A 19,620-nucleotide genomic window follows, 5' to 3' on the forward strand; every position below is an offset into this window, starting at 1 on the left:
TGCAGTGAGTCGAGATAGCACCATTGCACTCCAGTCTGGGGGACAAGAGTGAGACTCTGTCTCAAAAAGAAAAAAAAAATAAAGAAAAAGAAATGACCACACAAAATAGAATTCATTTCAGAGGCTGTGAATTAAAACATAGCTAATAGTCAAATATAAATATTGTGATAGTTTTCCTCTAAAACATGACAATAGGGAATATAAGTAATCTAACAAGACATTTAATATATATTGAATTGAATGTAAAACAAACAATAATTTACATTTACTTTTCCAAAATAATATGTGTATCATTTAAATTATAACTTTTTCAATATACTTGACTACTAATAGTTACTTAGAATGCTGAGAGTTTAATAAAATCAACAAACATTAATATTAATTGTTATAGAATAAAATATGGCCCTAAGTGGTCTGTGAATAATATTGGGGGGTCAAATTACTATGAATACTGTAGCTTACTAAATAAATAATTCAAATGTATACCTTGAATTCCAGACACTTAGTTGCTCAAGCAAAGAATAACTTGTCTACGTTAGGCCTTTACGCTGAGATTACTCACTTAGCAGAGTGATTCCAAAATTACTCTGATGAACTTCAGAACCCTCCAGTGTTGGAATGTGGGAGTACTGATTAATAAACTCTTGAGTTATAGGGCATTATTACTTCAGAATAGAATGTGAAAGAAAAGCTCAAAAAAGTTTCCAGACCTAAAAAGAAAGGTGTTTATTAAACTAGGGTATTTACAATAATATGTTAAACTAGAACTTGTAAGTATAAATAAACTTAGGTCTTAATAATGTGAATTTTTGTGAGAAAAAAGTGGTATATTGTATTTTTTCCTAACATAAAAACCATTCCTTTAAGTAATTCTCATTTAAGTTACAATAAATATTTTTCATGTAGAATATATAGATGACAATTGTGCTGTTAATATAATGTCATTTTCAGTTAAAATATGAAATTTGGAAAATATTATTTTCCTTATCTCTGAGAAGAAAAATAAATTCTAGGTTCCTTGAATTAAGATATATTATTACATTAGAATTGTTATTATTCTTCAGTCTTTCCTGGAACTTGTTCAGTCCTGGGAAAATCTTCTTTGTACTTCTTCTTGAGGTTACTTAAATATATTCGTAAACTGTCTGGATCCAATTGAGAGTTTCGAGCAGTTTGGACAAGCCTAGTGGCTAGATGGTACACAGCTCTCTGTCTTTCCATCTCAGGGGTGCTCCTTTGGTTTTGCTGTCATTGAAAAAAAAAATATATATATATATATATGTGTGTGTGTGTGTGTGTGTGTGTATGAATACCATAATTTTTATTTAAACCACATGTTGGCAATATTCTATCTCCTTCCATAGACATATGGAACTCAAGGGTTAACTAATTCCTTTGAATAAATCAGTTTCCTCCAACAAGGAAAGAATATACAAGAAGAAATAAAAGAAATATTGTATTTGAAAGAATATAATTTCTTCTGAGTATCTGCTACTTTATCACAGATCTTATGTTCTTGAAAATTGTCAATGAAAAAAATTCTGCTAAATAGGTCAGATTTCTCAACATAATACCAAAAAGTAATAGAAAATCCACCAGAGATAAGTTCTACAAACACTTTCTCATTAAAAAGGTGTGGGAAAACAGCATTGCTCATTGCTACTTTTAAATGATGCCAAAGAGTACTATTCTGATATCTCCTTACTTTAATTCCCCAACAGATAAACTGGCACACAGAATGAGTCATCAGAAAATTGCTTGCCCCTAAAAAGAGTACATATATAGAAACTGCTGGAGTCTAAGAGAAAATACTGCCTGAGGGGTAAATTACATTTTAAAAATAAATAATATGAATAGCTATTTAAAATTATTCCTTAATTTTTAATAAACTAAACTTCAGGATACCCAAGAAATAATATTTAAAACAGGAATGTAGAAGTCCTTTAGATACTTGGTCTTGAATAGAACTTCAGGACTGCAAATATACCTAGAAAATTCTCATTTCACCTCTTTGCCTGAACTAGATAGAGGAATCAGCATTTTTAAACTTAACTTTTTAATCTTAACTCTTAGCGAGTTTCCCTGAAATATAGTCCCTTCGACTCATAATAGCAAGCAACTCCAGATTATTTTTTACTTTTCACTATAGGAAAAATGAGTAATATTTTATGAGGTAGAATAAGATTATCATATATTCACCCATCTATCTATTTGGTACACTGATCAGTTACCAATTAGTCTATTATTTTTAAAAAGTTATTGAATATCTACTATCATCTGTGTTCCAGGCCTTTAAGCTTATGTTTATATATCTATGGGGGATACAAAAATGTAAACCTTACATGATTACAGAACTCAAGGAGCTTACAGTCTTAATGTAACTGATTATGGTAATTATAAAAAGTCCCATAAAACAGCCACAAAATACTCAGAGGAAGGGAAACTCATTTCCAGCTCAGGCCAAGAAAAGCTTGAATAGGATGGAGTATTGGAATGAATCCTGATAGATAAAAGAGTTTAGATGAGAGGTTATTCCACAGAAGAAACAGTTAGAGCAGGTACATTTGAAAGCATGGTACACAATCAGGTCAATATCATGAAATGGCAAGTAATTCAATGTAGTAATGACAAGTAATTTAATTTACAAGACTGAAATTGCAGAATTGTAGATTATGTGAAACTGAGTGATAGAAATGTAAGCTTGGTGTAGAAAACAAAGGAAAATCATAAAGCAGAAGCCAACAAGGTTTACAATCACATAAAGACTGGTTAAGAAGGCAAATCCCCGAGCCACAGGAGATCCTTGACAATCTAGTATGGTACCCTGTATCTCAGGCAATTCTAATGCAGGTAATTCTAAAATATATTTTGAGAATTACAGAGGACTTTTTACACTAGACAAAGGAGTTCAACCTTACTTCATAAGAAATCATTAAAAGTTTCTGAGTAGGCAAACTACATAATAAAAACCATTCATTAGGAGACAATCTGGTAGAAGAGTATAAAATAGATTGAAAAAGAGAGAGAACTTACTGCATAGTCCTAAGGACAGGTGATTAAGAGGAAGGATCCATATATGACTTTGGTGGGTCACTGAGAGACTTAAAGGTGAAGAGATAAGAGAATTCTTTTTAGAAGATGATAAATTTAACTTTGGCTTTTAAACATAGATTAAGATATGAAGGGGAAATATGGAGAAAAATGTATAGATTCAGAGTTGAACAGAAATGATGATGGATGCTGTGAGAAAAGATGAGATCACCAGTGCAGATTTTAAAAAGAAAGGAAACAAGGGCAAAAATCTTAGAAACTTTTAAGTGGAATAAAAACTTGTAAGTTTTAAGTGGAATAAAAACTTTAAAGTGGAATAGAAACTTGTAAGTGGAATAAGAAAAAGTAATGATAATGAATAAGAAAAAGTAATGATGATGGCTGGGTGCAGTGGTTCATGCCTGTAATCCCAGCACTTTTGGAGGAAGAGGTGGGCGGAATGCTTGAGCCCAGAAGTTTGTTCGAAACCAGCCTGGGCAACATAGTGAGACCTTGTTTCAAAAAAAAGAAAAGAAAAAGTACTAGTGAAGAAGGGACAGAAGAAGTAATCAAACAGGTAGGAGAATGAAAACATCCAGGAGAGAATAATTCCATATAGCCAAGAGAGGGCAGAATTAAGAAAAGAGAAAACAAGAGTAGTGTCAAGTGCCATAGAGAGATCATGGAAGATCAGAAGTGAAAAGAAGGACAAAGGATTTTATAATAAATTGGTATTTAAGAGAAAACTTTAGGTAGAGTGATGACAATAAGACTCAGTGTAAACATGAGAAATGAAAGAAGTAAACTTTTGATAAATTTGCAGTAAAAAGAAAATGAAATAATAGTTTCAAAAGTAAACAGTCAGAATTTTAGGGAGAAATCTAAGCATACCCATAGAGAAAGGAAAAGCCTGTGACTAAAATATTAAAGATGCAAATGAGAATAAACTGAGAAGTAATACCTTAGTGGAGATTTTTTTTTAAATGGTAGAAAAGTTAACCTTTTGTCTGAAAGTCAGTCTCTTCCTCTGAGATAAGATGGAAGAGAGATGGTAGAGAAACAGAATAATTCAAAACAAAATTTTGAAGAAGGGAAGGTTCAAGAACTCATCAAGATGACCTCAAATTTGTTAAAAAGTAGGAGGCATATTATCTGTAGAGAGTGAGGTGATTGAGAGTTCAGGAAGAGTGAAACTGTTTCAAAAGAGTTATTGCAAATGAAGCTAAATAATAAATAAAAAGAAGAAAAAAAATACAATTCTCATCACATACCATGGCCTGTTGGGGGATGGGGGGGGGGGGTAAAGGGAGGGATAGCATTAGGACAAATATCTAATGCATGCAGGGCTTAAAACTTAGATGATGGGTTGATGGGTGCAGCAAACCACCATGGCACATGTATACCTATGTAGCAAACCTGCATGTTCTGCACATGTATCCCAGAACTTAAAGTATATAATTAAACAAAAGAAAAAAATACAGTTCTGGATATTAACAAAATGGCAGAGTAAAAGCAATCTGCCTTTGCTCTCCCCACAGAGAACCAAAAGCAAATATCCAGAGCACAGATTAACACCAGCAACATCTGAGAAGCCAAATCTGAGGCTGAAATGATAACTGGGACACAGAGAAGTGAGAAACTCTGAGCAGACAATAACAAGAAAGAAAGCTCTCTATCTGCAATGCCCCGACTCAATCTGCCAGGCATCACGCACAGAAAATTCCTCCCAGTCTCTTTTGTTCTACTTTGGCAAAAGTGAGATTGAGGTGAATAGCCAGCTTCCCCACCATCTTGGGTTCCCTTGCAGAAAAATCATTCCTGCCTAAACCCACAAGAAGTACCACTAGTGCCTGGAGGGAGAAAACCACCTGAGGGCAGCTAGAGACAAAGAAGGGAGTGGAATTAGAAACTCCAGCCTGTAAAACTACTCTTCATTTCAGTCAAAGGAGACACCAAATCAGTGTGGCTGTTCAGCAGCATGCTAGGGGAAGTAGATGTCACAGGTCATCTGGGTATAAACTCCTAGCCAGCCTTTCCACACAACTGAGGTATCCCCTCTAAGAACGCTACCATCTGAGATGGGCAGTACTGCAAACATTTGCCAGAGCTGAGGAAATTCTGGGCTTAAGGTGCCATCTAGTGCTGAAAATGAGGCAACAATCTAAGATTAAGGGGAATCAGACAATTGCAAAGAACCTCCAAGCAAACATACAACCTAGAAAGTCCAACAAGTGAGATAGTGAAGATAAACTAATCCTTCATTGCAAAAACATAGATATGTGTCCACAAGGAACAACAGCAAACAGGAAACTACGACCTTCCCAAATGAACAAAACAAGGAGCTGGTGATCAACACCATGATGAGATGGTGATATGTGAGCTCTCAGATCAAGAATTCAAAATAGCAGTTTTAAGGAAATTAATGAACTCCAAAACAGCACAGAAAAAACAATTGATAAATTTATCAGAGAAATTTAATAAAGAGATTAACGTTTGGCCGGGCACATTGGCTCACACCTGTAATCCCAATACTTTGGAAGGCCAAGGTGGGCAGATCATTTGAGGTCAGGAGTTTGAGACCAGCCTGGCCAACACAATGAAACCCCATCTCTACTAAAAATAGAAAAATTAGCCAGGCATGGTGGTGTGCGCCTGTTATCCCAGCTACACAGGAGGCTGAGGCAGGAGAATTGTTTGAACCCAGGAGGCAGAGGTTGTAGTGAGCTGAGATAGCACCACTGCACTCCAGCCTGGGAGACATAACCAGACTCTGTCAGAAAACAACAACAAAAAAAACAGATGAAAGTTTTAAAAAATCAAATGGCAAACAGATTTGAAACCCTGGAACTGAGAATACATTTGTTGAACTGAAAAAAAGTACAGAGGCTCTCCAAAAAAGAAATGGATCACGCAGAAGAAAGAATCAGTGAGATGAGCCAGGCATGGTGGTTCATGACTTAATATCAGCACTTTGGGAGACTGAGGTAGTCAGATCACTTGAGCCTAGGAGTTAGAGATCAGCCTGGCTAACATGGTGAAACCCTCTCTCACTAAAAAATTAGCCAGACATGGCGGCACATGCCTGTAATTCCAGCTACTTGGGTAGCTGAGGCACAAGAAATACTTGAATCCAAGAAGTGGAGGTTGCAGTAAGCCAAGATATAGTCGGGGGGGGGGGGGGGGGGGCAGCGGGGAACAACACACACACACACACACAAACAGAATGAAAGGAATAAAGAGATCCTGAAAGAGATACACACACACAAACACACAGATATATATATATACACCTTGAACAAACAAATCTAAAATTCACTGGTGTTCAAGAGAGGATTGAGAAAGAGCAAAGAGTAGAATGCCTATTTAAAGAAATAATAATAATGGAAAACCTATTAAACCTAGAGAAATATGTTAATATTCAGGTATAAGAGTCACAGAACACCAAATATATTCATCCCAAATAAGACAACCCAAATGATAAAATAATCAAACTCTCAAAGGTCAAGGACAAAGAGAATCCTAAAAGCAGCAAGAGAAAAGAAGCAAATAACATATAAAGCAGGTCCAATTCATCTGGCAACAGACCTCTCAATAAAAACCATATAGATCAGGAGGGAGTGGAACAACAGATTCAAAGTGTTGAGGGAAAAAAGCTGCAAACTGAGAATACTATACCTAGCAAAACTTTCCTTCAAATGTGAAGGAGAGAAAAAGTCTTTTCCAGACTAACAAAAGCTGAGGAAATGCATCATTACTAGACCCATATAATAAGAAATGTTAAAAGGGAGCTCTTAAATCTGAAAGTAAAGAATGCTAACATGCAAAAGTCAAACAAACAAACAAACTTGAAGGTATGAAACTCACTGGTAAATGTAATTACTTAAATTCAGAATACTCTAATACTATAAATGTGATGTGTAATCTACTCATATCTCTAACATAAAGACTGTAAGACACATTTATTAGCCTGGTATGGTGGCAGGCACCTGAAGTCCCAGCTACTCAGGAGGCTGAGGCAGGAGAATGGGTTAACCCAGGAGGTGGAGCTTGCAGTGAGCCAAGATAGAACCACTGCACTCCAGCCTGGGCAAGAGAGTGAGACTCCATCTCAAAAAAAGAAAAAAAAAAAAGAAAAAGATACATTTATAAAAATGGTAACTACAGAAACCTTTAAAGAAATAGACAACATAAGAAGGTGTAAACAGAGACAAGAAAAAATCAAAATGTCAGGGGAATGAAGTTAAAGTACAGAGTGTTTTAGTTTTTCCATTGTTTGTTACTTTTCTTCTCTCTATGGTCAAAACTAAGTAGTTATCTGTTTAAAATAATGTGTTATAGCTATAAGATATTTTATAAGCCTCATGATAATCATAAATTAAAAACCTATAATATATATATTAAAAATATAAAGCAATGAATTAAAATATACTACCAGAAAAAATTACTTAATCAAAAAGGAAGAAAGAAAGAGAGCACTTACTAAACAACCAGATAACAAGTAACAAAATGGTAGTAGTAAGTCTTTATCAGTAATAGTATTGAATGTAAATGTCCTAAATTCTCCAATTAAAACACAAAAGAGTGCCTAAATGGATTTAAAAAACAAGACCTACAGGAGTTCAAGAACAGCGTGGAAAACATGGTGAAACCCTGTCTCTACTAGAAATACAAAAATTAGCCGGGTTTACAAGCAGGTGCCTGTAATCCCAACTACTTGGGAGGCTGAGGCAGAAGAACCGCTTGAACCTGGGGGTGGAGGTTGCAGTGAACTGAGATCAAGCCACTGTACTCTAGCCTGGGTGACAGAGCAAAACTCTGCCTGAAAAAAAAAATAATAATAATAATAAAACAAGACCTAACTATATGCTGCTAACTAGAAACTCACTTCACCTATAAAGTCATACTAGATTAAAAGTAAAGGGATGGAAAAAGATATTCCAGATAAATAAAAACCAAAAAGGAGAGGAGTAGCTATGTTTATATCAGATAAGACAGATTTCAACTCAAAGACTGTAAAAAGAGACAAAGAATGTTATTCTATAATAATAAAGGGGTCAATTCAGCAAGAGGACATAACAATTATAAATATATATTCACCTAACACTGGACCATTCAAATATATAAAGCAAAAATTCATAGATATACAGAGAGATATAGACTGCAATACAATACTAGTATGGGTCTTCAACATTCCATTCTCAGTAATGGCCAGATCATCCAAACAGAAAATCAACAATTAAGCACTGAAGTTAAACTATACTCTAGACTGCTTGGACCTCACTGACATTTGCAGAACATTCCATCCAACTGCTGCAGAAAACAAATTCTTCTCATCATCACATGAAACATTCTCCAGGATAAACAATACATTAGGCCACAAAGCAAGTGTCAATAAATTCATAAACGTTGAAATCATATGAACTATATTTTATTCCACAATGGAATAAAACTAAAAATCAATAACAGAATGAACTTTTTGAAACTATATAAACACATGGAAAATAAGTAACATGCCCCTGAACAATCAATGGGTCAATAAAGATATTAAAAAGAAAAATTTTAAACTTCTTAAAAAAATACACAACATACTAAAATCTATGACATACAGCAACATATTGCTAAGAGAAATGTTTATAGCAATACACACTTACAACAAAAATGTAGAAACATTTCCAAAAAAAGAAAAAGAAAAAGGAAATACCTAATGAAGTACTTCTCAAAGCTGGGAAAGCAAAAACAAGCCAAACCTAAAATTGGTAGAAGAAAAGAAATAATAGAGATCAAAGCAGAAATAAATGAAGTTGAAACTAAAATAAATACAAAAGACAAACAAATCTTTAGCTAGACCAACGAAAAAGAGAGAAGACCCAAATAAAATCAGAAATGTAAAAGGAGACATAACAATTGATACCACAGAAGTACAAAGGATCATTAGAGACTGTCATAAACAACTATATGCCAACAAATTGGAAAACCTAAAAGAAAGAAAGAAATTCCTGGAGACATACAACTTACCAGGATTGAAGCATGAAGAAATAGAAAACAAGAATAGACCTATAATGAATAATGCCATTGAAGTAATAATAAAAAATCTCCCATCAAAGAAAACCCCACAATATAAGGAGACTCCCATCTCTGCACAAAAAAAAAAAAAAAATTTAAAAATTAGCCAGATGTGGTGGTGTGTACTGTGGTCTCAGCTATTTGGAAGGCTGAGGTAAGAGGATTGCTTGAGCTAGGAGGTCAAGTAAGCAGTGGGTTGGGATTGCATCACCACACTCCAGTCTAGGCAACAGAGCAAAAGGAAAGAAGAAGAAAAGAAAAGAAAAAGAAAGAAGAAGAAAAGAAAAAGAGAAGAAAAGCCAGTACCTGATGACTTCACTGCTGAATTATACCAGATATTTTTAAAGAGGAATGAATACCAAGTCTACTCAAACTATTTCAATTAACTACAGAGGAGGGAATACTTCCAAACTCATTCTATGAGGTTAGTATTACCCTGATATCAAAACCAGACTATGAAACAACAAAAAAAGAAAACTACATGCCAATATTCCTACTAAACGTAATGAAGAGCTCAACAAAATACTAGCAAACCAAATACAACAACATATTGAAAAGATCATTCACCATGATTACATGGAATTCATCCCAGGGATGCCAGAATGATATAACATATGCAAATCAATAAATATGATATGTCATATTAACAGAATCAAGGACAAAAACCATATGATCTATTCAATAGATGCTGAAAAAGCATTTGATAAAATTCCACATTCTTTTATGACAAAAACTCTCAACAAACTGGGTGTAGAAGGAACACACCTCAAAATAATAAGGGACATACATTACAAACCCACAACAAAATCATACTATGGGAGTAAAAATTGAAAGTCTTTCCTTTAACTTCTGGAACAAAACAAGGACACCCACTTTCACCACTTTTATTCGACATAGTACTGGATGTCCTAGCCAGAGCAATTAAGCAAGAAAAAGAAACAAAGGGCATCCAAACTGGAAAGGAAGAAGTCAAAATATCCTTTTTGCAGATGATATATTATACTTAGAAAACTCTAAAGACTCCACCAAAAACATAAAAATCAGTGATATTTGTATATGTCAATAATGAATAAACTGAAAAAACACAAAAAGAAATCCCATTTATGGATTGGAAGAATAAATATTGCTAAAATGTGTTCACAGATTGGAAGAAAAAATACTGCTAAAATGTCAACACTATTCAAAGTAATCTATAGATTCAATACAATCCCTATCAAAGTAACACAGACATTCTTCACAGAAGTGGAAAAAAATCCTAAAATTTATATGGAACCACAAAATACTTCAAATAGTCAAAGCAACCCTGAACAAAAAAAAAAGACCTGGAAACATCATACTATCTGACTTCAAAATATACTATAAAGCCATAGTAACCAAAACAGCAGAGTCCTGGCATAAAAACAGACACATTGAAAAATGGAACATAATAGAGAACCCAGAAATAAGTCCAAGCATTTACAGTCAACTCATTTTCAACAAGACACCAAGAAGACAGTCTCTTCGATATACAGTGCTGGGAAAAATAGATAACTATATACAGAAGAATGAAGGTAGACTCATATTTCTTACCAAATATAAAAATCTAATCTATAAGAATTAAAGACTTAAATGTAAGACCTGAAACTATGAAACTACTTGAAGAAAACATTGGGAAATGCTTTAGGATATTAATGTGGGCAAAGACTTTTTGGGTAAAACCTCAAAAGTGCAGGCAACAAAAGCAAAAATAGACATAAAATTACATTATGTTAAAGCATAGCAAAAAAAACTTAACAAAGTGAAGAGACAGCCTACAAAAGGGGAGGAAATATTTTCAAGCTCTCCTTCCAACAACCAAATAAGCAAAATAATAACAAACAAATAATAACCAAAACATTTAAGGAACTCAACTCAATAGCAAAAAAATCCCACCAAATAAACTCAATTAAAAAATTGGCAAAACATCTGAATAGACATTTCTCAAAAGAAGACATACAAATAACCAACAGGTGGTGGGAATGCAAATTAGTTCAACCTTATGGAGATTTCTCAAAGAACTAAAAGAACTATATAAATATACACATATATAACACCTGTACCTAGTTCATCACAGCACTATTCACAATAGCACAGTTATGAAGCCAACTTAAACACTCATCAATAGTTGACTGCATAAAGAAAACCATGGAACACTATATAGCTATAAACAAGAATGAAATCATGTTCTTCACAGCAACACAGATGGAGTTGGAGGCCATTATCCTAAATGAACTAACTCAGAAACAGAAAACCAAATACTGCATGTTCTCACTTGTAAGTGAAAGCTAAACAATGGGTACACAGATGGAAATAACTGTCGCTGGGGACAAAAAGGGGAAAGGTGGGAGGTGGCAAGGGTTAAAAACTATCTATTGGGTACAATGCTCACTATTTGGCTATTGGGTACACTAGGAGCCCGACTCCCATCAGTATGCAATATACCTATGTAACAAGCAAGCACATGTACCCCCTCAATCTAAAATAAAGTAAAATAAAAATAAACAAAAAATAGGCAATGTGGGTATATTATTGCAACTACATCATAGTTGTTGTGAAAAGGGGCCCTTAAGAAGAAGAAATGAATTCATTGCTCCACTGGAAAAAAACCCAGGGAAGTTTCTTGGGGGAAGTTCACATCTGAGCTAGGTAAAAATGTTACATAAAAATTATATGGATGAGGTAGATGGAGGAAGAGGAATGAAATTCTTAGCACAGGGAGCAACATAAGTGAAATAAAAGAAGTTAAAAAACAAAACAAACATATAGCCAACAGGTATATGAAAAAACGTTCAACATCATCAGTCAGTACGGAAATACATATTAAAACCACAATGAGATATCACCTCACCTAGTTAAAATGGCTTTTATCCAAAAGGCAGACAATTAACAAATGCTGGTGAGGATAGAGAAAGGGGAATGTGCATACACCATTGATGGGAATGTAAATTAGTATTGCCACTACGAAAAATAGTATGAAGGGTTCTTAAAAAACTAAAAATAGCACTATCATATGATCCAGCAGTCCTACTGCTGGGCATCTATCCAAAAGAAAGAAAATAAGTATATCAAAGAGATGTTTATATTCCCACATTTGCTGCAGCACTATTCACAATAGCCAAGATATGGATCAAGCTAAGTGTCCATCAACAGATGAATGGATAAAAAAATGTGGTACATATACACAATGGAATATTTTTTAGCCAAAAAAGAAATGAAATCCTTGCAATTGTAGCAACATGGATAAAGAATCACTATGCTAAATGAAATAAACCAGGCACAGAAAGACAAATACCACATGTTCTCACTCATACGCCTGAGCTAAAAGAGTTGATCTCATGGAGGTGAAGAGCTCATTGATGGTTACTAGAGGTTAGGAAGGGTTTGGAGGAGGAAGGAGATGAATAGAGGTCAGTTAATGAGTACAAAAATACAGTTAGATTGAAGAAATAAAGTCTACTGTATGATAGTTCAGTAGGGTGACTATAGTTAATATTTGTTGTATAGTTCAAAATAGCTAGAAGGTAAGAATTGGGATGTTTCCAACATGAAGTAAAGATAAATGTTTGGGGTGATGGCTATCCCAACTACCCTGATTTGATCATTACACATTGCATGCAAGTATCAAAATATCACATGTACCCCCAAAATATGTACAACTATTAAGTATCAATTTAAAAAAGAAAAAAAATCACAATTATCCTGTAAAATATTCAACTAAAATCAGAATATATGAATTTGCAGTGGATAAAATCAGCTTGTTCTGAATACTTTTCAAACTTCATTAGAAGAACCAAAGCCTACTAGAAGGCTAGTGGAGAGGCGGCCCATAAATGAAATGTGGTAAGAACTCTAAAGAGTTAGGTAATAAGAGCTTCTTCAGAGTACAGCACAGTTAAAATTTCTGACGAAGAGATTCAAATAGATAATTAGGCAAGTGAAGTCATAGACAGTAGAGGAACTTAAAGGAGAGAGGAATTAAAAATGGAAGACAGGTTAAGAAAGAGTGATGGACATAGAAAATTGTTATTGACGGAAATATCACACTGCACCTAGGTAAGTTTACTGAACACATTGCATTTTCAAAACACTATAAAGCAGCTGGGTGTCGTTGCTCACACCTGTAATCCCAGCACTTTGGGAGGCCGAGGTTGGTGGATCACCTGAGGTCAGGAGTTTGAGACCAACCTGGCCAACATGGCGAAATCCCTCATCTCTATGAAAAATACAAAAAAAATTAGCCGGATGTGGTGGTGGGCGCTTGTAATCCCAGCTACTCAGGAGACTGAGACAGGAGAATCACTTAAACCCAGGAGGCGGAGGTTGCAGTGAGCTGAGATCGTGCCATTGCACTCCAGCCTGGGTGACAAGAGCAAAACTCCATCTCAAACAAACAAACAAAACCCAAAAACCAAAAAACACTTATATAAAGCAACCAACTACAATTTTCCAAATTTCGAGTCAACAGATGTGAGTTTAGTGTTGAACCTACTGCTTCCTAACAAATCACTTAACCTCTGTGAACCTGTAAAATTAAGAGTAGAAGTAATTCATTTTTAATCTTTTACTATAAAGACCTGACTACTTCATGAAGAGTTACGAGGCTTACATATGATGAGTAGAAAAGCTTTGAAAACTATAAAAAATATATAATTATACAAATATTGTGCAGAGTGATTTTCGTTTTCAATGTCCACTTAAAATAGATTTATTTTCTCATCATAAAGTTAGTATAGCAATAATTATTTTAGAAACTGGACTGTTTAACTTTTATCTCCTAGCTTGTTAGCTGATTTGCTGTGAGGATTATAATAGACCAAACCAAAAGAGTTTTAAGAAGTAACAATAATTTTCTTTGTTTAGAAATTAGGTTTCAATTTTAAATATTTGAATTATTATATTAATTATTATATATGTAGATCAAAGGTCATAATAAAAATCTACACTAAAAGTATTTTTTAATTTGAAGAACAAATAAGAACAAAGTTTCTTACCAAAATTTGCCTCGTAATTTGAGTTGTGATTTCCTTGGCATCCAAGACAATTGATGGTGGAAGTGATGACACCTCTGCAGCTTTTAATCCTAGAATTATTTGTTTTAAATTGACTTCAATATTATTACTGCTGGCATTTTTATGCTTGTTTTAACTAGTATTAATCTTTTATTCACATATTTAAACTTCCCTTCTAGAGGCATTTCCGAACTACTCAATAATTCTCAGAATTAAGCTTTCTAAAATTCTGGATGACAACTTACCAATTATTAGATTTAATTACTTATCCAAGACACATAGGGCAAATTAGAACATCTGTTACCTCTCAATATAGCTCAGATATCAGGAACAAAAGAAATAGTTAGAAAATAATAATATTGAAATTCCAATTGCAAATATAGTTGGTTAACAGAATTTCAAAAGGCATATGAGTTTTCCAGGGGAAGATAACAGCTAGTCACAGAGATAACGCTACAGCTAAACATTCACCCACCTAAATCAATGAGACAGGAATTTCTCAGAAGATATAACAGTAGGTGAGTAATTTATATGCAAATTCAAAGTATTAATTATAATTCTCATGTTTTCAGAGCTTAATTTTATTGTATAAATGCCATACAGGCTTTCTACTGTATGCCAGTAGCTTACTGTATTTAATGCTTTAGAGATAGAAGCAACATCAAAATTTATTGAGATGTTAGTAATTGCTAAGCACTGTGCCACACAGCTCACATTTGATAATTAATTGAATCTTTGCAACTCTACATGTATTAAAAATTATTCCCATGTCATAGATTATGAAATTGAGACTTATAAATTTTAAACATCTGATATAAATAAGTTATCCAGTTGATTTCCCATTTCAAATAGCAAAACAAAGATGGTTTTTTTCCCTCTAAGGGTCATATCCATAGCTAAAATAATTTTTGAAACTTATATGTATAGACCAATTGAAAATTCTCTGAATCTGTGAGAGTTAATGATTCAAATAGAAATTATCTAACCAAATTTAAGAATATCTAGCTGGGCATGGTGGTGCATGCCTGTATTCCCAGCTATTCAGGAGGCTGAGGCAGAAGAATCACTTGAGCCCAGTGGGTGGAGGTTGTAGCGAGCAGAGATAGCACCACTGCATTCCAGCCTGGGCGACAGAGCGAGACTCTGTCTCAAAAAAAAAAAAAAAAAAAAAAAAAAAAATCATATGCTTTGGTAATACATACCCTTTTAAGATTTTAGATTTAATTTTCAAGTACCCAGAACCTGAAGAAAACAGAGGAAGGACCCTGCTACTGAAAGATTGTGTAGAAAATATATAATTTTCAATTCATGATATAACTTGCAAATATGAGCTAAATTACATTTTCTAAGGAAACTAATACTTCTAGGGTTTTCAGTTGTCACTGTATTTTTACATAGTTACTGGCTCATAAAAATTTAAAAAGATTTATATATCTATATCTAGATATAGATATAATGAGTTTGACATAGAAAATACAATCTAAGAGAATATAAGCACTCAAAAGAATGAGAAAATTTGCTTAGATTGACAGCCAAGTAAAGAAGAGATTAAAGTTTGTCTTAGGAGAATATATAGTATTTGAATGTATAGGTATAATTTCTATATGCAGTACCATAATTTTTCTCTTCTGTGAGTCCCTTAGAAAGTTTGTAGGTATACAAAATTGCTTCTTTATTTCTTGAGGTATTCTTTACATGTTGAACTTCAAAATGCATGTTTTCTACATTAAGATAGAGGGCATCAATATGGCATAGTTCCAGGAAATGTGTAGCAAACAATGTAAATGCCTGGAATATATAACAGATGGTGAATATTAGTACTTTAAAAATTAACTGGAAAATTCTATTTTAACTATGTGAACATAAAATTTTAGTTTAATTTTCTAAGCTTGGCAGAGATGTAGGAATAAAACTAATAATTTGAAGGCTAATATCATCAATCTATTTTAAAATGTTTTGAGATTTTATATTCAATGAAGAAGATATGTTTATTATGTTTGTACACAGACATGTATGCCACATTATGGGAAAGAGAACACAACTGAAAATAAAATCCTAAGAAATACATCTGAAGTATTGAAAAGATGAAGTTTACCAGAAACAAAGCTACGAATTGAGGTAATCATTTATTAGGAAGGTAACTCACATGCAAAAAAATAATATTTTCCTCAATTTTTAAAAAACTTCACTATAAATTTGTCTCCCTAGTTGTAAGTAGGTTTCGGCAGTGGAATCAAGAGATTGTTTTAGGTATGTGAAATTCCAAAAGTTTCTAGTTTTTAGATTTCATTGTGTTTAGTACTAGTATAGGAAAAAGAAAGATTGGGAGCACCGATTAAGATAATGGCTCTCAAACATTAGTAATCCCTTAGAGAGCCTGTTAAAGATGCAAATTCTTGGTATATATCACCTGAAAAATTCTCAATCAATAGTTCTTATGTGGGACCCCAGGAAATGACATTTTCCATAAGTACTTTAGGTGATTTTGATGAAAGTGGTTCAAGTGATTTACAGCTAGCACAAGATTTCCAGCCCAGAATTTACTAAGGCAGATAGAGATCTGAATAACTGGTTATGTTTTAAGACATTATCAGTGACAAATTAGGTAGGTAGTCAGTGGAAATTTAAATATTAAGACAGTAAAAATAATAGATTGGCAAAATGGCTAACAACTATGGAAGGTGAAAAGCAAGGGAAGGAATAATTTTGTATATGACAGAAAAATGAAAATTCTTAAATATCTACTCAACAAATCAAAAGGAGTATAAAACAAAACCAAATTTATAAAGCTACAGGAAAATAGAACATAGTAAGCTATTTAAAAGGTAGAGACTATATTCAATAACAATAATGTCCTTAAAAGTTATGTGCCAAACCAATCTATTAGAGTAACTTTTTAAACTCTATTTCAGGTTAATTCAATTTAGCAAATAATTATTCAGACCCTATATATTGCAAGGATTGTGCTAGGCACTAAGGATACTGTGTTAGAAAATAATAATTAAATTTAAAAGTAAGTAGCAATATTATATTTTTATTAAATTATTTATACTAGAAAATAATATTGTAAAGTAATACTAAAAGCACTATTTTAAACTATTATAGAATACTTTGAAAACAGATATTGTATGCTTGAACCTGGGAGGCGGAAGTTGCAGTGAGCTGAGATCACGCCACTGCACTCCAGCCTGGGCAACAAGAGTAAAACTCCATCTTAAAAAAAAAAAAAAAGAAAAAAGAAAACAGATACTGAATTAGATGGGGTTCCCCAGAGAAAGAGACCAATAGGATATGTGTGTGTGTGTGTGTGTGTGTGTGTGTGTGTGTGTGTGTGTGTGTGTATTGTATGTGTGTAAAGAGATTTATTATAAGGAATTGGCTCATGCAATTATGGAGGCTGGCAAGATCAAATATCTGCAGTCAGCAAACTGGAGACCCAAGAGAGTTGATGGTATAACTCCAGTCCAAATGCCTGCAAGCTCTAGACTCAGAAAGAGCCAATGTTTCAGTTTGAGTCTGAAGGCAGGAAAGAACCAGTATTTCAGACTGAAGGCAGTCAGTTCTCTCTTATTCTTAGAAGAATCAGTCTTTTTCTTCTATTCAGGCTTTCAATTTATTGGATGGGACCCATCCACCCTAGAGAAGGCAATATGCTTCATTCAGTCTACCAATCTCATCCAGAAACACCCTTACAGATAAACCCAGAATGTTTGACCAAATGTCTGGGCACCCCATGACCTTGCCAAGTTGACACATACAACTATCCATCACAAATCTACCCTTTGAAAACTTGGCATCCATAGGCATCTCCTTATACCACACTTAATCTACAAATGAAGACAATAATTAGATCACACTTCCCTCTAATATGATACAACTGTCTTCAGTACAACTGAGAAAGCACTAACCCCTTTTCCAGAAAAGGAGGTAATGTCCTTGAGTGATGTTCAGTCTTCTTGATATCTCATAACTTAAATACTATAATGTGAAATTGGCAATACTTAAATAATATGATGTGAAGTCAATGCATCTTATGTTACATTATAAGAGAATAAGAGAAGAAAGAAAATATTTGTTTAATATATGTGTATATATACACCAAAACATCACACAAAATAAGGTGGAAATAATCATGACAATTACAGAGTCCTTATTTCTATAACTGGTAGTTGGTAACTGTAGTTGGTAATTACAACTACCTTTTCCTTTTACTACCTCTTCTATATTTCCTTTGCCTTCAGCAAGCCCTAGCTAGTCAGAGCTCTTTAACTAGTGGAGTAAATCAAATCTTCATTCCTGAAAGGTCTTGGCCGTTCATAGTCCTGCCTGGATTGGGTTGTAGTTTTCCACTGACTTTTAACAAAGAGTGTGACAGAACTGAGATACCCTAAGGAATCTTCTGTATTCCAGACATATTCTTTCTTTATTGCATTGTGCAGTAGTAGTCCAATTTCCCTTTGCTAATCAGGATCAATCACTTCAGCCAGCACAATAACTCCCTCCTTTGCCAGTTGATTTAGAGGCATAAGACATTCAAAGCGGCTGGGCAAGAGTCTTAATTTCCAGGTCAAAAAGTTATTGCTATGTCTCTTGGTGGAAGCATACTCCTTTTGGAATTAAGACCTCTATGTTAACAGAGCAAGGTTATAGAAACAGGAAGCAGATATTTTGCCCTTGAGTTACTAGGGGTAATGGTGAGTGATGCTACTTCCATTTCCATTCTTGATTCCTGGACCCATGAATCCTGGCAATGGGAGAAACAGCGTCATATATTGGAAGCTGATTCAAAGCATATACAGCCTTCTGGAAAACCTTTTCCTAGTCCTGAAAGGTACTGCCACTTAGCTGGTGTTGTAATTGAGTCCTTAAAAGACTAGTTTGCCAGTCTATCAAACCAACTACTTCAAGATGGTTGTTGAACACAGTCAAAACAGTGAATTCCATGAGCACAGGCCCTTTGCAGCACTGCATTTCCTGTGAAGTAAGCTCCTTGGCCAGAAGACTATATTCCAAAATGCTGTTTGGAATACCATAATGGCAGATAAGATATTCTTTAAGTCCATGGATGTTAGTTTTGGCAGAAGCATTACACATACAGAAGGCAAACTGATGTCCAGAATAAGTGGCTATTCCAATATGAATATAATGGAGGTGGTCCAGTGTAATCAACCTGCTACCAGGGAATGGTGCCATAATGGGGACTCAATGTTGGTTTCCACTGCCAGCAGACTGGGCACGCAGTAATGGCTACAGCCAGGTCAGTCTTGGTGACTGCAGGCTCCTGTTGCTGATCTCATGCATGAAACCTCAACCTAGAACTTTTATGCTTATTCAGATCAAGTCAGAATTTAGTAGCCCTCCTATCCAATGCCATAGGTCTGTGTAAGTCAGATTATTCTGATTGCTGCTTTAACACTGCTTCCCATTACAGTAACTTATCCACCTTGTCTTTGGTGGCTGAGTGTCACAACTTGGCCCCTACCACCCTGGGATCCAATTA

The 19,620-nt window shown here is 34.3% G+C and overlaps 1 protein-coding gene across 1 annotated transcript in view; it reads right to left on the reverse strand.

The window, feature by feature from the left end:
• Positions 1 to 705: 705 nt before the first annotated feature.
• Positions 706 to 19,620, reverse strand: part of MSH4 (mutS homolog 4) — a 98,407-nt gene continuing 79,492 nt past the window's right edge. The window contains exons 18-20 of the mRNA XM_023207522.2: positions 15,734 to 15,908; positions 14,103 to 14,191; positions 706 to 1,245 (exon numbers count right to left, since the gene is read on the reverse strand). Coding sequence (XP_023063290.1) covers positions 1,054 to 1,245; positions 14,103 to 14,191; positions 15,734 to 15,908 — 456 coding nt within the window. The 3' untranslated portion in view covers positions 706 to 1,053. The remainder of the gene's footprint in view (positions 1,246 to 14,102; positions 14,192 to 15,733; positions 15,909 to 19,620) is intronic.

This window comes from Piliocolobus tephrosceles, chromosome 1 (genome assembly GCF_002776525.5).
Source record: "Piliocolobus tephrosceles isolate RC106 chromosome 1, ASM277652v3, whole genome shotgun sequence".
Classification (NCBI taxonomy): Eukaryota; Metazoa; Chordata; class Mammalia; order Primates; family Cercopithecidae; genus Piliocolobus; species Piliocolobus tephrosceles.